The sequence below is a fragment of the Zootoca vivipara genome, chromosome 17 (genome assembly GCF_963506605.1).
Source record: "Zootoca vivipara chromosome 17, rZooViv1.1, whole genome shotgun sequence".
In the NCBI taxonomy this organism is placed as follows: Eukaryota; Metazoa; Chordata; class Lepidosauria; order Squamata; family Lacertidae; genus Zootoca; species Zootoca vivipara.
In genome coordinates, this window is record NC_083292.1 from 14,100,894 (window position 1) to 14,121,643 (window position 20,750).

The window sequence follows — 20,750 nt, forward strand, 5'->3', positions numbered from 1 at the left end:
CCAAATTTTATGGAGTGTTTCCAGCTGGACTCCTGTCTTCCACCCGCTGCTATTTGTCAGTTCTGTCGGCCCCGAATGACCACCGCCTTGGCAGATGTAAAATATACCTGAACCTGAGATGCACCAGGCTTCACTAAGGTCTCGGAGTTGGCCAGGTTGCTGCTCACCACCTCTCGAACTCGCTGCTCAAAATCTTGAGAACAGCTTCCAGTCAGGAGAGAAACGGCTTGGAGGTAGGCCGTGCGAACGAGGGGACATGGCTGTGTGGGGGTGAGCAACCAGAGGCGGTCTTCCAACTGGCCAGCGATGGAGAGCAGCACGTCGGGGGGAAGACTGAAAGCAAGCCAAGACCACCGTATTAGTGTTAAGCGCAGCCATTTAATTCACTAAATGCTTGCATGCATTGTGATGTGTTTAGGTTGGACTAGCTGGTAATGGAAATCTAGAGTTCTCTAGTAGTTCTTGTGTGACTGGCTAACGTTGGTCACAGGGGAGGTATCTAGCGAGGGAGACTCCATTATTTATTTATTTTATTTTATTTTATTTTGGCAAGGTAATAATCGTAAATAAACAAGAATAAAAATGTGCACCCCACCCCCAAGACCATTCCATTCTAACTATCCAACCTCCCAAAATTTGGCCCCTGGTCTCACCACCCTGAAACCCAGCTACAGACAGGTGGGGTCCGAATGAGAAAAAAAATGCACGTATACACCATACATTTAAAGCACCTGACTACCCATCAAATAGGGGACGCGGGTCTAAACCACAGAGCCTAGGGCTTGCCGATCAGAAGGTCGGCGGTTTGAATCCCCGCAACGGGGTGAGCTCCCGTTCCTCTGTCCCAGCTCCTGCCAACCTAGCAGTTCGAAAGTACCTCAAAGTGCAAGTAGATAAATAGGTACCACTCTGGCGGGAAGCTAAACGGCGTTTCGGTGCGCTGCTCTGGTTCGCCAGAAGCGGCTTAGTCATGCTGGCCACATGACCCGGAAGCTGTACGCCGGCTCCCTCGGCAAATAAAGTGAGATGAGCGCCGCAACCCCAGAGTCGTCCGCGACTGGACCTAATGGTCAGGGGTTTGCCTTTACCTTACCCCCCAAATAATCCTGGGAACTGTAGTTTGTTAAGGGTGCTGGGAACTGTAGCTCTGCGAGCTGTAAACCACACTTCCTTGGGGGAAGGCCTGTCCTTCAAAAGGTATGGTTATGTACGCAGAATTAGGCTGCTATTCCACAGACGCTTACCCAGGAGTAAGCTTCCCTTGAACCCGGCGTGACTTACCTCTGAAAAGAGGTAAGTATCAGGGGTGGCACTACCAGAGCCACTCTTACCAGTTTGCATTTAGCGCCTGAGCCAGCAAGCCCTGGAGCTGCAGCAGTCTGCCATGCAGGGCGTTGTGGCAAAGCTCATCACCCGGCAGCGGCAAACCCGAGGCCAGTCGGAAGAGAACACCTCCGTATTCCGTTGCAGGAACTAACGGGACCAAGGCCTTGGCTGCCATCATCCTCACAGCATGTATGGGGTTTCCGGAAAGCTGGACAAGGGGCTCCAGGAAGCAGGCGTTGGTATCACTGTAGAACAAGGAACAGGCGAAAGGCAGAGTTTTCAGAATGCGGTTCCCAGTGCCCTTAACAAACTACAATTCCCAGGATTCTTCAGGGCAAGCCATGTGCTTTAAATTTTGGGTATGAATGAAAGTTTGAATGTATGATTTTGCTAGTCGTTAGTCTTCTTTATGATTTTCTATATGCTTATGTTTATAATAATAATAATTATTTACATTATATTATGTTATATTATTAATATTTATTTAGGGTTATATTATTATTATTATTTATGTACGATTTTGAAAGTTTTGATTATGATTTTGTATGTTATTATTTCTATCTTATTGTTTTGTTCTGTGTGTTATTATTTCTTTAGTGTGTTTGTGAGTGTATTTTTAATTTGAAATCTAATAAAGTCTTTAAAAAAAAAAGCCATGTGCTTTAAATGCACAGGGCCATATATTTAAAGCACATTTCTTACTACCTCCAACAGAAAAGAATACTGGGAAGTACAGTATAGTTTGCCCCTCGCAGAGGTGCAATTCTGAGCACCCTTTACAAAATACAGCTCCCAGGATTCTTTTGGAGAAAGTCATGTGCTTTATACCTCTAATGTACAGGCCATAAATTGAAAGCATATTTCCTACCCCCCCCCCCAAAAAAAAGAATACAGTGGTACCTCGACTTATGAACGACTCGACAACCAAATTTTTCGAATGGGGCAAATGGCTGCACGCTTACGAATTTCTTGACTTCCGAACGGAAACCGCAGCGGTTTTAGATAAGGTTTTTTTCGACTTACGAATTTTTACATGGGGTTGCTTCGACTTACGAATTTTTTCGTTTCCTGTGGGAAAATCACGTTTCCAATGGCGCTTTCTGACTTACGAATTTTTCGACCTACGGAGGTGCCTTCGGAACGGATTAAATTCGTAAGTCGAGGCACCGCTGTACTGGGAATTATAGTTTACCCCTTGCAGAGCTACAATTTTCAGCACCCTTAACAAACTACAGGCCTCAGGCTCCTTGCCCCTGACGTGTATCTATCTAGCTAGCTTTCAGTGTGCGAGTCCTACTATGTCTTTCAGGTCACTCTCAGTATGGCCAAGTACTTTGCTGCAGCAAGCAAAACTCACCAGGTCTAGAGTTTGTGACGTGACACTTACTTTTCAAGTGTTCATGATAATCTTATTTCACTCTAGGCTACTTACACCTATGGATAACACATTTCTCATTTTGTTTCTTTAACGATGGTCACCTGTTTAGGGAGGCTTTTAATGTTTAATAGATTATTTCATTTCATTTTCTGTTGGAAGCCGCCCAGAGTGGCTGGGGAAACCCAGCCAGATGGACAGGGTATAAATAATAAATTATTATTATTATTATTATTATTATTATTATTATTATTATTATTATTATATTTGATCTGATACCACAGAATCTCAGAATCAAAGGGACCATGAGGGTGATTGAATCTAACCCTCTGCAATGGAGGAATATTATTATTTGCCTAACTTGGGGCTTGACCCACAACCCTGAGCTGAGCTCCATCGATGTGCCTTTGTGTGAAAGCAAAAATACCCACACAAAACCCGACTGCGACTGTCCGATGACCTTTGCTCAGGGCCGGATTTAGGTTTGATGAGGCCCTAAGCTACTGAAGGTAATGGGGTCCTTTATAGGTCCAGCTGTCCTTTGTCAACAACAAATTATCGCTGTTTTTTGTGTGTTGAATATACAGGTGAAACTCGGAAAATTAGAATATCGTCGAAAAGTGCATTTATTTCAGTAATGCAACTTAAAAGGTGAAACCAATATATGAGACAGATGCATGGCATGCAAAGCAAGATATGTCAAGCCTTTATTTGTTGTAACTGTAATTATTTGTTGTTAGGCGGGTCAATTATAAATGGAATGTAATTAATGAAATGTAATAGCGATGTTTATTTTTGTATTATTGTAACAATTTGTTTTATTACTGTGGAATTTCCAAAATAAAGCATTTGTAAAAATAAAAATTAAAATAAAAAATAAAAAGTTGCATTACTGAAATAAATGCACTTTTCGGCGATATTCTGATTTTCCGAGTTTCACCTGTATGCTATATGGTAATTTATGGTCCCAATAGGTATCTAAAGCCATATAGAAATGAGCAAGCCAGTGATATTTTAGGGAGCAGGCTACCAGGCGGGGCCCATGACTTACATCATAGAAGCCTACACAACACAAAACACTGTTGCTGTGTGTAGCTTTTATTTTATTTGTTTTTTTATGTTATATTTTGGAAATGTACATCCAGGGTTTTTTTCCTTTAAATTTTTTGGGGACCCCCCAAGAGAGTGGGGCCCTAAGCTATAGCTCAGGCATCCCCAAACTTCGGCCCTCCAGATGTTTTGGACTACAATTCCCATCATCCCTGACCACTGGTCCTGTTAGCTAGGGATCATGGGAGTTGTAGGCCAAAACATCTGGAGGGCTGCAGTTTGGGGGTGCCTGCTATAGCTTGTTTAGCTTCTATGTAAATCCAACACTGCCTTTGGTGCCTCCTTCCTGCCATGGGTGAGATTCTGCCTGAGTTGCCTACCTATTCCACGTATCTGTGCCACCAGGCTGGAGTTTTGCCAGGAAGGTGAGGATGGCGTAGAGGGACGGGCAGAGTCGAAACCTCCCCTTTTGGGGGCCTGTGGATTCCTCTGCAGCCGTGGCTAACTCCTTGAGCAGGATGCTGTTCAGCTGAGGGTAGCGGCTGAAAAGGGCCTCAGGGCTCACCCCGTCCTGATCGCAGCCATCGTCCCAGCTCTGCGTCCGACCGAGCAGACGGACAGACAGGGCACCTGGGGAAAAAACAACAGCAGGGTGAAAAAAACAGAGCCATGTTATATTCAGTGGTGGCACCAGGAATCTTGTCTTTTATCTGTACCTAAATAGATATGTCTCCAGGGGGTTGGAACTGGTAGGGCAGGAAACAGGCAGCCCAAACAGTCGGTGGCCAATAAAAGAATGAAGGCAAGAAATTCTAGTTTTTTTCCTCTCACCCTCCTCCCTGCTGAATTCGACGGAGGCAACTCTGAGACTAAAGAGGACAAAGGAGCCAGGAAGGGCAACCCCTCTGGACTGGTTGGAAGAAAGAAGATAGGTGGGCTTGGAAGAATCAAGACAGGTAACATGTAAAATGAGTTTTAAAAATTGGATAAAAAATACATACTGTACATTGATACAGCAGATTTTATAGGTTAATATTCAGCTGAAGCCAGAACTCTCTCTCTCTCTCTTTTTTTAGGGCAGACAACTGGAAAAGGATTATGGAAGATTAGTTCACTATATGATTACAGAGGTGAGATTGCTATATGCACAAAGATGGAAAAACAGAGCCCACTATAGAGGCTGATAAAAGTATTGGGCTTGGCTGAGGTTTAATCAGAGGCAAATCATTACTGATTATTTGTTAAGGATTGGGAAGTTCTTACCGACTTTTTGCCTGAAGGAGAAAACGAACTTGTAATACTCGGATTTGGAGATTGAAAAAAATAATGGTTTTTAGAAGATGGAATGGTAAGATCTTAAGGAACGAATATCATAGGGCAGAGAGCTAGAAGTCAAGAAAGAAGATTCCACCTAAACATTAGGAAGAACTTCCTGACAGTAAGAGCTGTTCGGCAGTGGAATTTGCTACCAAGGAGTGTGGTGGAGTCTCCTTCTTTGGAGGTATTGAAGCAGAGGCTTGACAGGCATATGTCAAGAATGCTTTGATGGTGTTTCCTGCTTGGCAGGGGGTTGGATTGGATGGCCCTTGTGGTCTCTTCCAACTCTATGATTCTATGATTCTAAGTCCTTTTATTTTCTTCTCCTTTATCCTTCTTTAGTTTTTCTTTCTTTTCCTTTTCTCTTACTTCCTTTAGATTTCTCCTCTCCTTCCCTTGTCTTCTGACTTTGTTCTCTTTTAGACTAAGTAGCTATTTAATCTCAGTATATTATTAAAAAAAACTTTGTAATGGGTATATATTTTTGCATATCTTTGAATAAGTATCAATAATAATATTTTCTTTTTTTAAAAGGCAGGTGTCCCATTTGCCCCAATGGAAAAGCCTGCAGCCTGTCTGCCTATCCTCTCTCTGGCTATGAGTATGTGCAGAAGAAACGCAGTCCTGACGCATTTCTCTCTCTTTTTTTATTGCTTTTACACTCCCTCTTTCTTTCAAGGAGCTCGAGGTGGTGTACGTGGCTCCCCCCTCCCCCCTCCGTATTTAATTCAAGCAACAACCCTGCGAGGTAGATCGGGCTGGGAGACAACGGGCTGGCCCAAGGTCGTCACCCAGCGAGCTTCACAGCCGAGTGGGGATATGGGCCTTAGGAGGCTGACAGCACAGCCACTACAGCACAGAGGCTCTCACCCCTGGGGTAACGGGAAGGGAACTGCCTACCAAATAGCTGGATGGCTGCGTTTCTCATGGCCCAACTGGGGGAGCGGAGCGCCTCGAGAAATAACACCACCATGGGCGTAATGTACTGGTTCAGGGCTGTGCCAAGACCGGAGCCACGGACCAGAGTCTGCAGCACGTGGAGAGCCGAAACCTGCGCAGGAAAAAGGAAGAGAGATTGTTTCGTAGCTTAACATCCAGGGAAGCTGAAGTTGTGCCATGTTAAGAGTGCTGTTCTGTTCCATTACACCAGCAGCTACTAACACCCTTCCTAACTGAATCAGGCCCAGGACCCCTTCTGGGGCTGCAAAAGAAACACAACATTTTAAAATCACCGCATTTTTCACTCCGTAAGACGCACCTGACCATAAGACACACCTAGTTTTTTAGAGGAGGAAAGGGGGAAAGCCCTGTTTTTGCGGGGATCAGCTCAAAGTTGTGCAGCTACTTTTGCAAAGGGAAAAAAATCCTCTTTTTATTGGGTTCAATTCACAGTTCTGCAGCTTCTTTAGGAAAGGAAAGGCAGCCATTTCTACAGTTTCCAGACAGATAATCTAATCAGCCAGTCACAAGTCGCTGGGGAAACAAACAGCCTCCGTCTGCAGAACATTCAGCAATGGCAGCCTGGGCGGGGGGGGGGGGAGGGAGCCAGCAATCGACCACACATTCACTCCATAAGACGCACAGACATTTCCCCTTACTTTTAGGAGGAAAAAAGTGTGTCTTATGGAGCAAAAAATACAGTATTTTTGGGGGGGGAGGTGTTCTGTTCCCTCACCTTAAAAACTAAACCGGTGCGAGTTTTATTATGCGCTCAGCATCTATGCGTATAATCTCCTGCCCTTCATTGTGTTTTTTAATGTTCCAAGACCGAAAGCAATGTCAATTAGGGTATAAATATATAGAGAGACACAAATTACTTCCCTCCCATCTGTGAACAGCACCTCAGGACTCGGATTATTTAAAACACAATATATTTTACAAATCTTCTGTTCAACATAGTACAAATGCCAAAAACCCGGAAGTGAATGCTTCTGTTGTCGAACATGCCTTGGAAGTTTAAACGGCTTCTGAGGCGCGTTTCTCCATTTCCTCAACGGATTTTGCCAACTGCCCACTGCGCCTCGGTTGTCGAAAGTTTCAAAAGTCGAATGGTCTTCCGGAACATATTACATTCGACAACCGAGGTACCACTGTATTCAATCTACTAATTTTTCTTTTAGGGTGTACTTTGTGACCTATAAATCAAAACGAATTACTCCACTACTGGGACCCACATTTCAATCTTTCTTACTCCATCTAACCCCTCTTTGACTGATGCTATTTTCTCTTTAAAAAGGCCAAACCATTTTCTGTTTACTTGGAACTGACCCTTCCAGGTTCCTGGCTAGTGATGAAATCAATGAACAGATTCTGCCCTGCCAAAAACTTGCCCACCTTTCTTTGACCTTCCGTTACCTGTTCTCTATTACCTGAGGCAAGTCCACTGTCTGGTCCCAATCTCCGGGGAGAGGCTCGCCGGCTAAAGCCAGCAGCCTCTGAATGCATTTCGCCAGGAGAGGACGCGTCTTGGAGGGGTCTTCCCCGACCACGATGCACAGGAAGAGCATGGGGAAGCCGGCTGCCCTGCGGGTGATGGAGCAGTTCCTGGGGCTGCTTAACAAAGCCAAACCCTGGAAAGAAAAAGAAGCCCCCCCAACTCAGTTGACAAGTGGTTAAATGACCCCCAAAACGGGCCCCCGATGTGCCTGATGTTGTCTGGGAAGCCCAGAAGACCTGAGCACCACAGCACTGTCCTCTCCTGTGATTCCCAGCAAACTGGTATTCAGCAGCACTGCTCCCTCTGAATGTGGAAGTAGTTCAGGGATAGAATCATAGAACTGTAGAGTTGGAAGGGACCCCAAGGGTCCTCTAGTCCAACCCCCCGCAATGCAGGTCATGTCAGGCTAAGCATCCATGACAGATGGCCATCCAACCTCTACTTAGAAGCCTCCAAGGAATCATAGAATCATAGAGTTGGAAGAGACCACAAGGGCCATCCAGTCCAACCCCCTGCCAAGCAGGAAACACCATCAAAGCATTCTTGACATATGGCTGTCAAGCCTCTGCTTAAAGACCTCCAAAGAAGGAGACTCCACCACACTCCTTGGCAGCAAATTCCACTGTCGAACAGCTCTTACTGTCAGGAAGTTCTTCCTAATGTTTAGGTGGAAGCTTCTTTCTTGTAGTTTGAATCCACCACCTCCCGAGGGAGACCGTTCCACTGTCGGAACTACTCTTATCCTAAGAAAGTCCCCCCCCTCCGGTGTTTAGTTGGAATCTCCTTTCTTGTAGCTTAAAGCCTCTTTTCCGGGGTAGCCAGGGTGGTTTCAGACTACAAATCCCATCAGCCAGAGCTAGCATGGCCAATGGTCAGGGATTATGGGAGTCAAAAACATCCCGGGGGGGGGGGCACATTTAATCATGCTTTGTCCTGGTTAAGAAGTGAGGTTAGAGGCAAAGAAAGGAAGAGCTGGGACATAGGCAATGTATAGGTTGGCCAACCTGTGTCTTCCAAGGCAAAGAGACACAGCTCAGTGGCGGACCATCTGCTCTGCAGGCAGAAAGTCCCAGGTTCAATTCCCGGCATCTCCTGGTAGGGCTGGGAAAAACTCTGTCTGGAGAGTCACTGCCAGTTAAATGTAGACAGTAAGGAATGGACCAATGCCTGACTCCATATAAGGCAGCCTCTCCCGTTTCTACTTAATGCAGCATTTTAATATGAACCATGAGGACTAGAATCTTACTCTCGCTCTTCTTTGAAAAAGGGGAAGGGGCATAGCTCGGTGGAGGAGCATCCGCTTTGCATGCTTTCTGTCTGAAACCTTGGAGTGTACATTTCTGAGCACAATTCAAAGTGTTGGTGATGACCTTTAAAGCCCTAAACAGCTTCGGCCCTGTATACCTGAAGAAGTGTCTCCACCCCCATCATTCAGCCCAGACACTACTGAGGTCCAGCTCCGAGGGCCTTTTGGCGGTTCCCTCCCTGCGAGAAGCGAGGTTACAGGGAACTCGGCGGAGGACCTTTTTGGTAATGGCACCCTCCCTGTGGAATACCCTCCCATCAGATGTCAAGGAAATTAATAATAATAATAATAATAATAATAATAATAATAATAATAATATAGTATTTATTTAATTTTTTAAAGATTTTTTATTAAAGATTTCTTGAATTACAGAGGTGTCACTCATATTTTAACATGTATCATTTTTGCAAATCAGTTTCTATACCCCGCCCACCTGGCTGGGTTTCCCCAGCCACTCTGGGCGGCTTCCAACAAAACATTAAAATACAATAATCTATTAAACATTAAACGCTTCCCTAAACAGGGCTGCCTTCACATGTCTCCTAAAAGTCTGGTAGTTGTTTTTCTCTTTGACATCTGGTGGGAGGGCGTTCCACAGGGCGGGTGCCACCACCGAGAAGGCCCTCTGCCTGGTTCCCTGTAACTTGGCTTCTCGCAGCGAGGGAACCGCCAGAAGGCCCTCGGCGCTGGACTTCAGTGTCCGGGCAGAACAATGCGGGTGGAGACACTCTGATTCCTGACTATCTGACTTTTAGAAGACATCTGAAGGCAGCCCTGTTTAGGGAAGTTTTTTAATGTTTGATGTTTTCTTGTGTTTTTAATATTCTGCTGGGGGCCACCCAGAGCGGCCAGATGGGCGGGGTATAAGAAATAAATTACTATTACTATTATTATTATTATGGAGCTACTGCCAGTCAGTGCATACAATACTGCACAAGGTGGACCAGTGGTCTGAATCAGTATAAAGCAGCTTCCTATGTTTTAACCTAGATGGGACGGGATGTTTAACCGCCAAGGTACCTGCTCTAGCGCTTTCCTTGGTATATCTTGGAGCTCTGGGTCCGGGTGGCTTAGCAAAGTGGCACAGAATTTCGTGAATCCCAGGCTGCAGCCTTCCACCGCTCCCTAGAGAAAAGAAAACGAATGAGTCAGCTCCTTTGCTGGTCAGTAGAAGGCTGCCAAAGGACAACCTTAAAAACCCAGGCAATACCGATAAAGAAACTTGAGACATGTGGAAAACAAGAGGATTAAAAGATGGGAAGGAAGGGGGACGAAATAAGGCCACATCTACTGTGAGGAGTAACAAGTAACCAAAGAGTTAACTGTGTACTGTCCACCTGACCACTGAGGAAGATATCATGTTACAGAATGTACTGGAAGTGTTTCTTTGTGTATCAGTTGGTTTCGTTTTTGCCTGGGAGACGGTCGCAAGATGTCTGCGAGCTCACCAGGTCGTTTGTTGTTTTCTCTCTAAAATAAACTTCAGTAGTTATTAGAACACCTTGGACTCTGTGTGTTCTTAAGAGGCTTTTTATCCAACGGCTATACAAGTTTCCGCTGTGTGTGAGAAGAAGAAGAAGGCTCTGCTGTATGTTTTACTGCCAGCCCGGGTCTACGGAGCAGAGGCGCTAGAGAAAGCGTGCCGGGCGGTAATTAGTGGCTCCTAATTGAGTCATAAATAACTCAAAGGAGTCCTATATTCGTCACAGGTTATGGATGACAGGTTCTGGGAGATAAGAGGTCCTGAACCTAATCAATCACCAAAGCAATAAAAGGTGATTGCAGCTGTAAACGCCTTGGAGAAAGCCGGTGTAAAGAGCTAGCTGGGAGAAACCTGTTATGTTGCAGTCGGCAATTAACAGATGCACTCGCTAGCAGAAAGACCCTGGACTGGAGGCTGGGATCCGCAGTCTACCCGGAGGAGCAACGTCAGCTATTCTGAGTGAGTACAGTACAGTGCTGGACACGGAGCCCGGGGGTAGACAAGATGGCGGAGCAGCTCCAGGAGTCATTTGTCGTGCCGTTCCAGAGGTTGAATGGCGACAACTATGCAGAGTGGAGAGAAAGGGCAAGAATGTGGTTGCTAGGAAAGGATTTGTGGACTTGTGTGTCAAATCCCCCACCCCCTGCCGCTGATAATTCAGCAGCTGAAGCGCAGAGGTTTGCGGCAGAAACCTGGAAAGACAATAAGGCTCTATGTGCCATTGCCATGAGCTGTGATACTACGCAACTGCCCTATGTGCAAAATGCTGAAAATGCTAAGCAAGCCTGGGACAGTTTGGAAAGGGTCCATCAGAGAAAAACAGCTGGAGCTAAGCTGCATGCTATGAGGCATCTCTTTGAGTTGAGACTGAGACCAGGGCAACCCATTAAGGAGCACATTGGCAATGTGATTGATGCATTCCATAAGCTGCAGCGGCATGAGCTTGTGTTCAAAGAGAAGGAAAAAGTTTATATCTTGCTGTCTAGTCTGGGAAACGTCTATGAGCATTTGTGCCTAACGTTTGAGGCAATGCCTGAAGATGAGCTTACGCTTGCTTACGTTTCTGGTCGTTTGGCGGATGAGGAACTGCGACGCCAGAAAGAATCGGCTGAGAAGGGGGGCCGTGGGCGCAGAGAAGCCAGTGGGGGTGCAGTAAAAAGCACTGAGGAATCCACTGTGAGTGCGTGCGCAACAAGGCTTTGTTTTCGGTGCCAGCAGCCTGGGCACGTAGCGAGATTCTGCCCAGCTCCGGAAGCAGCCAAGGTCACTCAGCCAGGTGCCAGGCAACCCAGCGGACGTGGTCGTGGGACCAGCCAGCAGCGCCGAAGCAGAGGGCGTGGGAAGACTACAGATAAGCCTGCCAGCCAACATCTTTCTGCTGCCATAGCAACGGTTAGAAACAAAGGACAGGACAGTTTCACTTTTATTATCGACTCAGGCAGCAGCCATCATCTTGTGCCGCCTTCAGGACAGATCCTGAACTGCAGGCCACTTGAAGAAGAAAAAAGCCTGAATCTTGCTGATGGTTCTTGTGGAACAATTAAAAGCAAGGGTGTTTTTTATATGCAATGCTTAGACACTAACCTTGATGTTTATGTTGTACCAGGCATGGAGAATGGTCTCTTAAGTGTGTCTTGCTTATTACGTGAGGGCTTTGAAATAAGTTTTGCCAATGGTGTTTGCAAAATTGCCAGAGATGGGGCTGAGCTGGTAAGTGTTACTGTTGGGTCTGATGGTCTGTTTGTCCTAGATGGGAGGGGGCAAGCAGGTGGAAGTAACACTGGTGATGCTCAGGCTAAAAGTGCCAATACCCCAAAGGGCACAGAGGGCGCTATCCATAAGGATTGTATTCATGCTTGGCACAGAAGATATTGTCACATGTCTTTTCCTTATGTGAAAAAAGCCCCTGATTTTGTCAAAGGTTGCAGGTTCAAGCCGTGCGATAAATACCTGCAGTGCCGCGCATGTGAGAAAGCGAAGACGAAGAGATGCTCTTATCCTAGGTCTGAAAGGAAGAGCACAAAACCATTTCAGTTAGTGCACATGGATATTTCTGGGCCTATGTCTACGTCAAGTTTAGGTGGTTCAAAATATGTTTTGTGTCTTCTGGATGGTTTCAGCCATTTTTCTTGGGTCATAACACTGAAAGAGAAGGGGGAGGCTGCCAGAGTGATACAAGAGTGGGTAGCCGAAGTAGAACTACAGTTCTCCCTCACTGTCCAGTGTTTCCAGAGTGACGGGGGGGGAGTTTTTGAGTGCAGAACTACAAGGGTTCTTCTGCAGCAAGGGAATTAGGCACAGGAAGACCGCCCCTTTTAGTCCACAAGAGAATGGTTTAGCTGAAAGAAAATTTAGAACGCTGTCTGAACTGGTAGAGGCAACGTTGTTTGATGCAGGATTACCCCAGAAGTTTTGGGGGGAATGCTATAAATTTGTGAATTATTGTTCAAACCGCGTTTTTAATTCAGTTGTGGAAAACACACCCTACTACATGTTGTATGGCAAAGTTCCGAAGGTGCACTATTTCAGAACTTTTGGGTGTGAGGCTTGGGTTCTAATTCCAAAGCAGAAGCGCAGAAAGGGAGGATCAAGATCCAGGAAAATGATCTTCTGTGGTTACGAACCAAACTCAAAGGCTTGGAGGTTTGTACCAGCAGAGGGGGACCAAACCCGCATTCACATTAGCAGGAGTGCTACGTTCTGTGAACAAGAGGGCTGGAGACGCATTCATGCTAACCCCGAAGTTCTTCTTGACTGGTCTTCAGGTTTTGACCAGGAAGAGGAAACTCAGGTGGCTGATGCTGGAGTTCCAGGTGCTGCAGGACCAGATCCAGGTCAGGCAGCTGGTCCAAGTGGTGTAGCTCCTAGGGAAGTGAAGCAAGTAGTCAGAAGCGCACCGACTTCACCCCAGGCCAAGCCTGGGAAGTACAGCAAACGTGGTAGGTCACCCACTTCACCCAAAGCAAGCCCAGAGGAGGCTGCAAAGCGTAGTAAGTCTCTTGACAGTGCTGCTAGTCCGAGAGAGCCACAGTCAGAGACAAGCAGTTCGGATTTAGAGGGGGAAGATGTGGGACCAAGGCGTTCAAAACGCACCACGAAAGGTAAACCACCTGAAAGGTTTTCAGCTGTCAGTGTATGGGCGAACCTAGCAGTGTGTGAGCCTGAAAGCTTTGAAGAGGTGCAACAGTTGTCAGTAGAGGAAGCTAGTAAGTGGAAAGTTGCAATGGAGAAAGAGTTGAACTCCATGCAATCTCTTGGTGTGTATAGTCTTACACAGTTGCCAGAAGGTAAGAAAGCAGTCAGTTGTCGGTGGGTCTACAGGCTGAAACCCACAATGACTGGAGAGCCTCAGTACAAGGCTAGATTAGTGGCTAGAGGTTTTACTCAGAAGAAAGGAATCCACTACACAGATGTCTTTAGTCCCACTTCGAGGTGTGAATCTTTCAGGATGCTTTTAGCGACTGTAACGCAGAGAGGCCTAGTGGTCAACCACTTTGATGTGGACACCGCTTATTTGAACTCTGACCTCCAGGAGGAGTTGTACATGTTGCCTCCTCCAGGGTTTGAGAGTGACGTGCCAGGTCAGGTGTGGAAGCTGCACAAGTCGATCTACGGTCTGAAGCAATCCGCTAAAAATTGGAATTCATGTCTTGATTCTGTTTTGAAGAGCCTAGGTTTCAGGAAGAGTCTAGCTGACAGTTGTCTGTATCTCAGAGGTGAAGGAGAACAGCAAGAACTGTTGCTTGTCTATGTAGATGACCTGATCTGCTTAGCAAAGAGCCAGATGCAAGTGCAGAAGTTTGCAAAGGAGCTAGGCAAGAGGTTCAAACTCAAGAATCTAGGTACAGTGAATGTTTATCTAGGTGTGCAGATAGACAGAACTGAGGATGGAAGTTTTTTGCTCAGTCAGAAAGGGAAGATTGAACATTTGCTTGAGAAGTTCAGAATGTCTGACTGTAAAGGGGTCAGAACACCCATGGAGACAAATGTGAAAGAGTCACAAGTGAAGGACAAAGTAGCGTTTGAGAGTCCTGAAGTGTTTCAGTCAGCGCTAGGAAGTCTGTTGTATTTGTCACAATGGAGCAGACCAGATATTGCTTTTGCAGTCAATTTGCTCAGTAGAGAAGCATCGAAACCTAGCGTGCATGCTTGGAATGGCATTAAGAGAGTGCTTAGGTATTTGCAGGAGACCAAAGAGTATTGTTTGTACATGTCAGCGCAAGGTGAGCCACAACTCACTTGTTTTGCAGATGCTGATTGGGCCAATCAGGAGGACAGGAAGTCAGTGACTGGTTTGTTAGTCAAGTTTGGAAATGCCCTGATTGGTTGGCGGTCGCGCAGGCAAAGCCTAATAGCCATGTCATCCACGGAAGCCGAATTCTGTGCGTTGTCTGCGACATGCACTGAGTTGGAGTACTACAGATGTTTGGTCCAGGAAGTCTGGGGTGATTGTAGCCAGCCCATCACTGTTTGGGGAGACAATCAACCATCTTTGAGACTGGCAGAGTCTGGACAGTTCAAGGCCAGAACCAAACACTTAGACATCCGTTTCCGAAACGTATGTCAGAGCATACAGGCAGGCTTGGTAAAGTTGAGGTATTGTCCAAGCCAAGAGAACCTAGCAGATGGGTTCACAAAACCCTTGAGTTTCCAACGGCATGGGGAATTCTGTGAAGGGTTGGTTTTGGGGTAAGTTTGGATACCCGCTATCCCCAGTGTTCAGGTGAGAGGGGGTGTGAGGAGTAACAAGTAACCAAAGAGTTAACTGTGTACTGTCCACCTGACCACTGAGGAAGATATCATGTTACAGAATGTACTGGAAGTGTTTCTTTGTGTATCAGTTGGTTTCGTTTTTGCCTGGGAGACGGTCGCAAGATGTCTGCGAGCTCACCTGGTCGTTTGTTGTTTTCTCTCTAAAATAAACTTCAGTAGTTATTAGAACACCTTGGACTCTGTGTGTTCTTAAGAGGCTTTTTATCCAACGGCTATACAAGTTTCCGCTGTGTGTGAGAAGAAGAAGAAGGCTCTGCTGTATGTTTTACTGCCAGCCCGGGTCTACGGAGCAGAGGCGCTAGAGAAAGCGTGCCGGGCGGTAATTAGTGGCTCCTAATTGAGTCATAAATAACTCAAAGGAGTCCTATATTCATCACATCTACCTCATATATTAAAGCACTTTAAACAGTCACGGCTTCCGCCGAAGAATCCCGGGAGTTGTAGTTTGTTAAGGGTGCTGAGAGTTGTTAGGAGGTTCCTATCCCCCTATCAGAACTATACTTCCCAGAGTGGTTTAACAATCCATTCTTCTTCACAGGGAACTCTGGGAATTGTGGCTCTCTTAGGGATCTCCTAACACAGGGGGCAGCAAACTTTTTCAGCAGGGGGCCGGTCCACTGTCCCTCAGACCTTGTGAGGGGCCGGACTATACAGGTGAAACTCGGAAAATTAGAATATTCAACGTGTCCGAGAAAGTCTGGAGGAGATCTGGGAAGGGCAGAGGAGCCGGGTGCTGGCAGACCAGTCTAGACTTCTTGAGAGACCGACCCAGTTCCTCTAGAACAATGCAGAGAGCCCGGTAATGGTACCTTTTTCATTTAACCTGGACCTTCTTGTATCCTGTCAAAGCTGCACCCGCGGAGGAGGCTTAATGTTAGTTTTTAAGAAACCCAAATGCCTGTATTCCACGAAAACAGCCTCGTGCAGCAGCAAGAGCGAAGCAGACTGAAAGTTAAGGGTACCAGAGGGTACAGGTGAAAATTAGAATAGCGTCGAAAAGTGCATTGATTTCAGTAATGCAACTTATAGGTCCAGCTGTCCTTTGTCAACAACAAATTATCACTGGTTTTTTGGGGGGTTGAATATACTGGTGAAACTCGGAAAATTAGAATATCATCGAAAAGTGCATTGATTTCAGTAATGCAACTTAAAAGGTGAAACCAATATATGAGATAGATGCATGACATGCAAAGCAAGATATGTCAAGCCTTTATTTGTTGTAACTGTAATTATTTGTCGTTAGGCGGGTCAATTATAAATGGAATGTCATTAATGAAATGTCACAGCGATGTTGATTTTTGTATGATTGTAAAGATTTGTTTTATTACTGATGAATTTCCAAAAGAAAGCATTTGTAAAAATAAAAATAAAAAAGCTGCATTACTGAAATCAACACACTTTTCGGCGATATTCTAATTTTCCGAGTTTCACCTGTATCCAGAGATGCATTTTAAATAAAAGCACACATTCTACTCATGTAAGAACACCAGGCAGGCACCACAAATAACCCAGGGATGCATTTTAAATAAAAGGGCACATTCAACTCATGTAAAAACACGCTGATTCCCGGCCCATCTGCGGGCCTGATTTAGAAGGCGATTGGGCCGGATCTGGCCCCCGGGCCTTAGTTTGCCTACCCATGTGACCTAACAACTCTCAGCCCATGTGACCTAACAACTCTCGGATCTGGCCCCCGGGCCTTAGTTTGCCTACCCATGTGACCTAACAACTCTCAGCCCATGTGACCTAACAACTCTCGGATCTGGCCCCCGGGCCTTAGTTTCCCTACCCATGTGACCTAACAACTCTCAGCATCCTTAACAAACTACAACTCCCAGCAATGAGTATGCTACAATTGAACTCTTGGAGTACTAAAGTGATTTGTTTTTTTGTGTGCAAGGATATAACAGACCTCCTGAAATGCTGGCTGCTTCCAGCAGAAGCCAGAGCAGGCATGAACAGCAGTTCTTAGCGACCACCATTTTGCTTTCCCCCCAATGCCCCAAACCAGACTTGTTAATTAAGGGTCATGGTATACATCATATATTTAACGCAACTGGTTTCCTCCAAAGACTCATGGGAAGTGTGTTGCTCGCCCTTTGCAGAGCTACGCCCCCCCCCCCAAGAACCCTTAACAAAGTTCCCAGAATTCTTTGGGGGAAGCCATGTGTATTAATAAAGGATGTGACCAGCGAGTATATTGAGGGACACAATGGCAGACAGCACAAAAAGCATGGCAGCCCCTATTTTTGGCAGTAACCACCTCTCCACACACACACCCAAAAAAACCCCCAGAATGACACCAAATTGAGGCATTCTGGGGTGAAACAAAATGGCAGCTAACAGCAACTGGTGCTGTGTGCTCTGCTGCTGCTATAAGACACTGCTATGAGAGCCAGTGTGGTGTAGTGGTTGAGAGCGGTAGACTCGTAATCTGGGGAACCGGGTTCGAGTCTCCGCTCCTTCACATGCAGCTGCTGGGTGACCCTGGGCTAGTCACACTTCTTTGAAGTCTCTCAGCCCCACTCACCTCACAGAGTGTTTGTTGTGGGAGAGGAAGGGAAAGGAGAATGTTAGCTGCTTTGAGACTCCTTCGGGTAGTGATAAAGCGGGATATCAAATTCAAACTCTTCTTCTTCTACTACTACTTGTAAACGTACAAAACACAAATCAAAGCAAGGCTTTGAAGAGCCCGTTTTGACTTCAGCTGTACCAGCAGGAAGACGGCCTTACCCAGTGGCGGCACGTTAGCAAGATTTCCTGGAACACCTCAGTAGCCATCTTTACAACCGGAAGCGGCAGGAGACAGCCTGCCGGGGGCGCCAGGGGCAGAATCTTCTCCGCTAGGCCTCCCAAAAGCAACCCGATTTCCTTGGTAGTTAAAAGGAACAGAGTTTGTGAGATTGTGAGGGGAGAAGTCTGATGAATAAAGTAGCCCTCTCTTCTCTTGTGTTGGGGATGGGTACATTGCATCTAATTCCCCAGAGAGCACCATGATACCTTCATAATTTGGGTGGCACTGTTAAGCTTTATGGTCCTATATGGCTCTTTTCAGCTGGTCCCTTGCTTTGTCCTACTTTTTACAGCCCTCTGGTGAGCCTCCCTAATACTCCTTTCTCCCACCCCTATAGGAAACACCCCATCTAAAGTGCTGTGAAGTTCCTTCAAAGCCTAGTTTCCTTTTTTATTTTGCCATATAATTTTTTAATTAATTTTTCAACAATACAATGATAATATCCATCACATTATTTTCCCTATTTTTTAACATTTTGGCTTCTTAAGGCCACGACTTCCTTCAAACCCTCCTTATGATATTCTAATATTCATTAGTGATATTTATACTTCACAAATCAATCACTGCTGTAAATTATTACACTTAATCTTATCACTAAAATTCCATACTACAATGGCTTTCCTTTTTTTAATCTCACGAAGCTTCTCGCAGTCCTACCAAAGTATTCAATTGAGTGCAATTGTCTTTCAAATATTCTGCAAATTTTGTCCAATCTTTGATGAACTTATGGTCCTGCTGTTCTCAGATTCTTCCCGCAAAGCCTAGTTTCCATTAGCCTCACTATGCTAGAGTTTCACTCCTCTCTGTCCTATTCCTTAGGCCTTATCCATCAATCTCTTTCTTTAGATTACGTTTCTGAGTCAGTTTGCTACTCTCCACGGTGCTATCGGCTCTCCCGCCTCTTGGCTCCTTGTTGCTTAACTTCGCAACGTACTGGGATCTCTCCCCAGCTCGTTTCTCTCTGTGGCTTCGACCCCAGCCAAATTGACCATGTCCCTTTCCCTCACAGAAACCGGCCTGCAAATGGCAGTTCCCTGAGAAGCAGAACATTTCCATCTGTCAAGCCAGTTCAGTCAACTGATGTTGGAGGTGCCCACCATCAGCTACGAATTTAACCCAACTCCCCTCCCCGCAGCCCCTACCATGTTTAAAAACCTGAAACACTCTCAAAACTGCTCACTTTCACTGAGACCCAGCAACAGGTCAGGATCAGACTGTGTTCCTCCGAGAGTAGAACTGAATCGTCCTCATTAGGGAGCCCAGGATCCTTCCCCACATGGATAAGGAAACTGATCGCATTCCCCATGTCTGCAAATGAAGGAGCTGCAGCTGCAATTAAACCAAGAAGGGGTTAGGAAGTTGTGCTAAGAATACGGAGAAACAGCAGTCAAGTTATATGTTTAAAACACAGTAGAAACCCGTCCTATTTACCGTATTTATTTTTGACAAAGCAATAATCATAAATAAATAAGAATAAAAATGTGCACCTCACCACCGAGACCATTCCATTGTAACTACCCAACCTCCCAAAATTTCAACACCTCTTGCGGTGGTTTGACCCCTTTCCATTTTAACAGTACAAATTCTACAAACACCCTCCATATCTCCTTGAAATCATTTCTCCTGCATATCCTCTGTCTTACCTTAATGGCACATGTTAATTTATCATTAACAGCTATATCCCACACCTCTTTATACCATTCTTCCATTTTATATTCTTCTTGGCCCTTCCACTTCCTGGTTATAATAATTCGTGCAGCTGTCAATAAATTTGGGAGCAAGTCCTCCTTTTAAAAATTTAACACATCCATTGGTGCAGGAGAGCTGAACCGGATAAGGATCATGGTTCCGGGGGTGTACATTAAGGGGGTTTAACTGAGCTGCTTATCTCATCAAATCACCTCCCCTGGCCAGGCTCTTACTAGCCACAGTCATGCCGCCATCTGGTATTGTCTTTTAAATTGATTCATCCTGAAGGGTCCTGAATGAGGTAACTGTGCCCCTGAAGGACCAGGTGCGCAGCCTGGGAGTCATTTTGGACTCACAGCTGTCCATGGAGGCACAGGTTAATTCTATATCCAAGGCAGCTGTATATCAGCTCCATCTGGTACACAGACTGAGACCCTACCTGCCTGCAGACTGCCTCGCCAGAGTGGTGCATGCTCTAGTTATCTCTTGCTTGGACTACTGCAATGCGCTCTATGTGGGGCTACCTTTGAAGGTGACCCGGAAACTACAACTAATCCAGAATGCAGCAGCTAGACTGGTGACTGGGAGCAGCCGCCGAGACCACATAACATTGAAAGACCTGCATTGGCTCCCAGTACGTTTCCGAGCACAATTCAAAGTGTTGGTGCTGACCTTTAAAGCCCCAAACGGCATTGGTCCAGTATACCTGAAGGAGCGTCTCCACCTCCATCGCTCTGCCCGGACACTGAGGTCCAGTGCCGAGGGCCTTCTGGTGGTTCCCTCGCTGCGAGAAGCCAAGTTACAGGCAACCAGGCAGAGGGCCTTCTTGGTAGTGGCACCCGTCCTGTGGAACGCCCTCCCACCAGATGTCAAAAAGAAAAATAACTACCAGGCTTTTAGAGGACATCTGAAGGCAGCCCTGTTTAGGGAAGCTTTTAATCTTTAAGAAATTAGTGTATTCTAATATTTCTGTTGGAAGCTGCCCAGAGTGCCCAGAATTATTATTATTATTCATCCATTATCTTTATATCTCGCCTCTCCCTAAAGAGTTCTGAATGGAACACACAGTTCTCCTTCTTCCGTTTCATCTTCACTACAACCTTGCGAGGTAGGGGCTAGGCTGGGAGAAAGAGCACAACCAGTGAGCTTCGTGTATGAATGGGATTTGTACCAACTAACTCCTACTCATAGGAGACCCGA

At 45.9% G+C, this 20,750-nt stretch overlaps 1 protein-coding gene across 7 annotated transcripts in view; it reads right to left on the reverse strand.

Annotated features, from left to right (window-relative positions):
- Positions 1–20,750, reverse strand: part of LOC118075975 (tRNA (32-2'-O)-methyltransferase regulator THADA-like) — a 64,039-nt gene that overhangs the window by 17,202 nt on the left and 26,087 nt on the right. For all 7 annotated transcript variants that reach the window (XM_060269407.1, XM_060269408.1, XM_060269410.1 and 4 more), the window contains 8 exons: positions 19,042–19,190; positions 17,801–17,938; positions 9,832–9,936; positions 7,438–7,638; positions 5,969–6,119; positions 4,132–4,381; positions 1,332–1,571; positions 108–333 (listed from right to left, as the gene is read on the reverse strand). In XM_060269407.1, the coding sequence (XP_060125390.1) occupies positions 108–333; positions 1,332–1,571; positions 4,132–4,381; positions 5,969–6,119; positions 7,438–7,638; positions 9,832–9,936; positions 17,801–17,938; positions 19,042–19,190 (1,460 nt within the window). The remainder of the gene's footprint in view (positions 1–107; positions 334–1,331; positions 1,572–4,131; positions 4,382–5,968; positions 6,120–7,437; positions 7,639–9,831; positions 9,937–17,800; positions 17,939–19,041; positions 19,191–20,750) is intronic.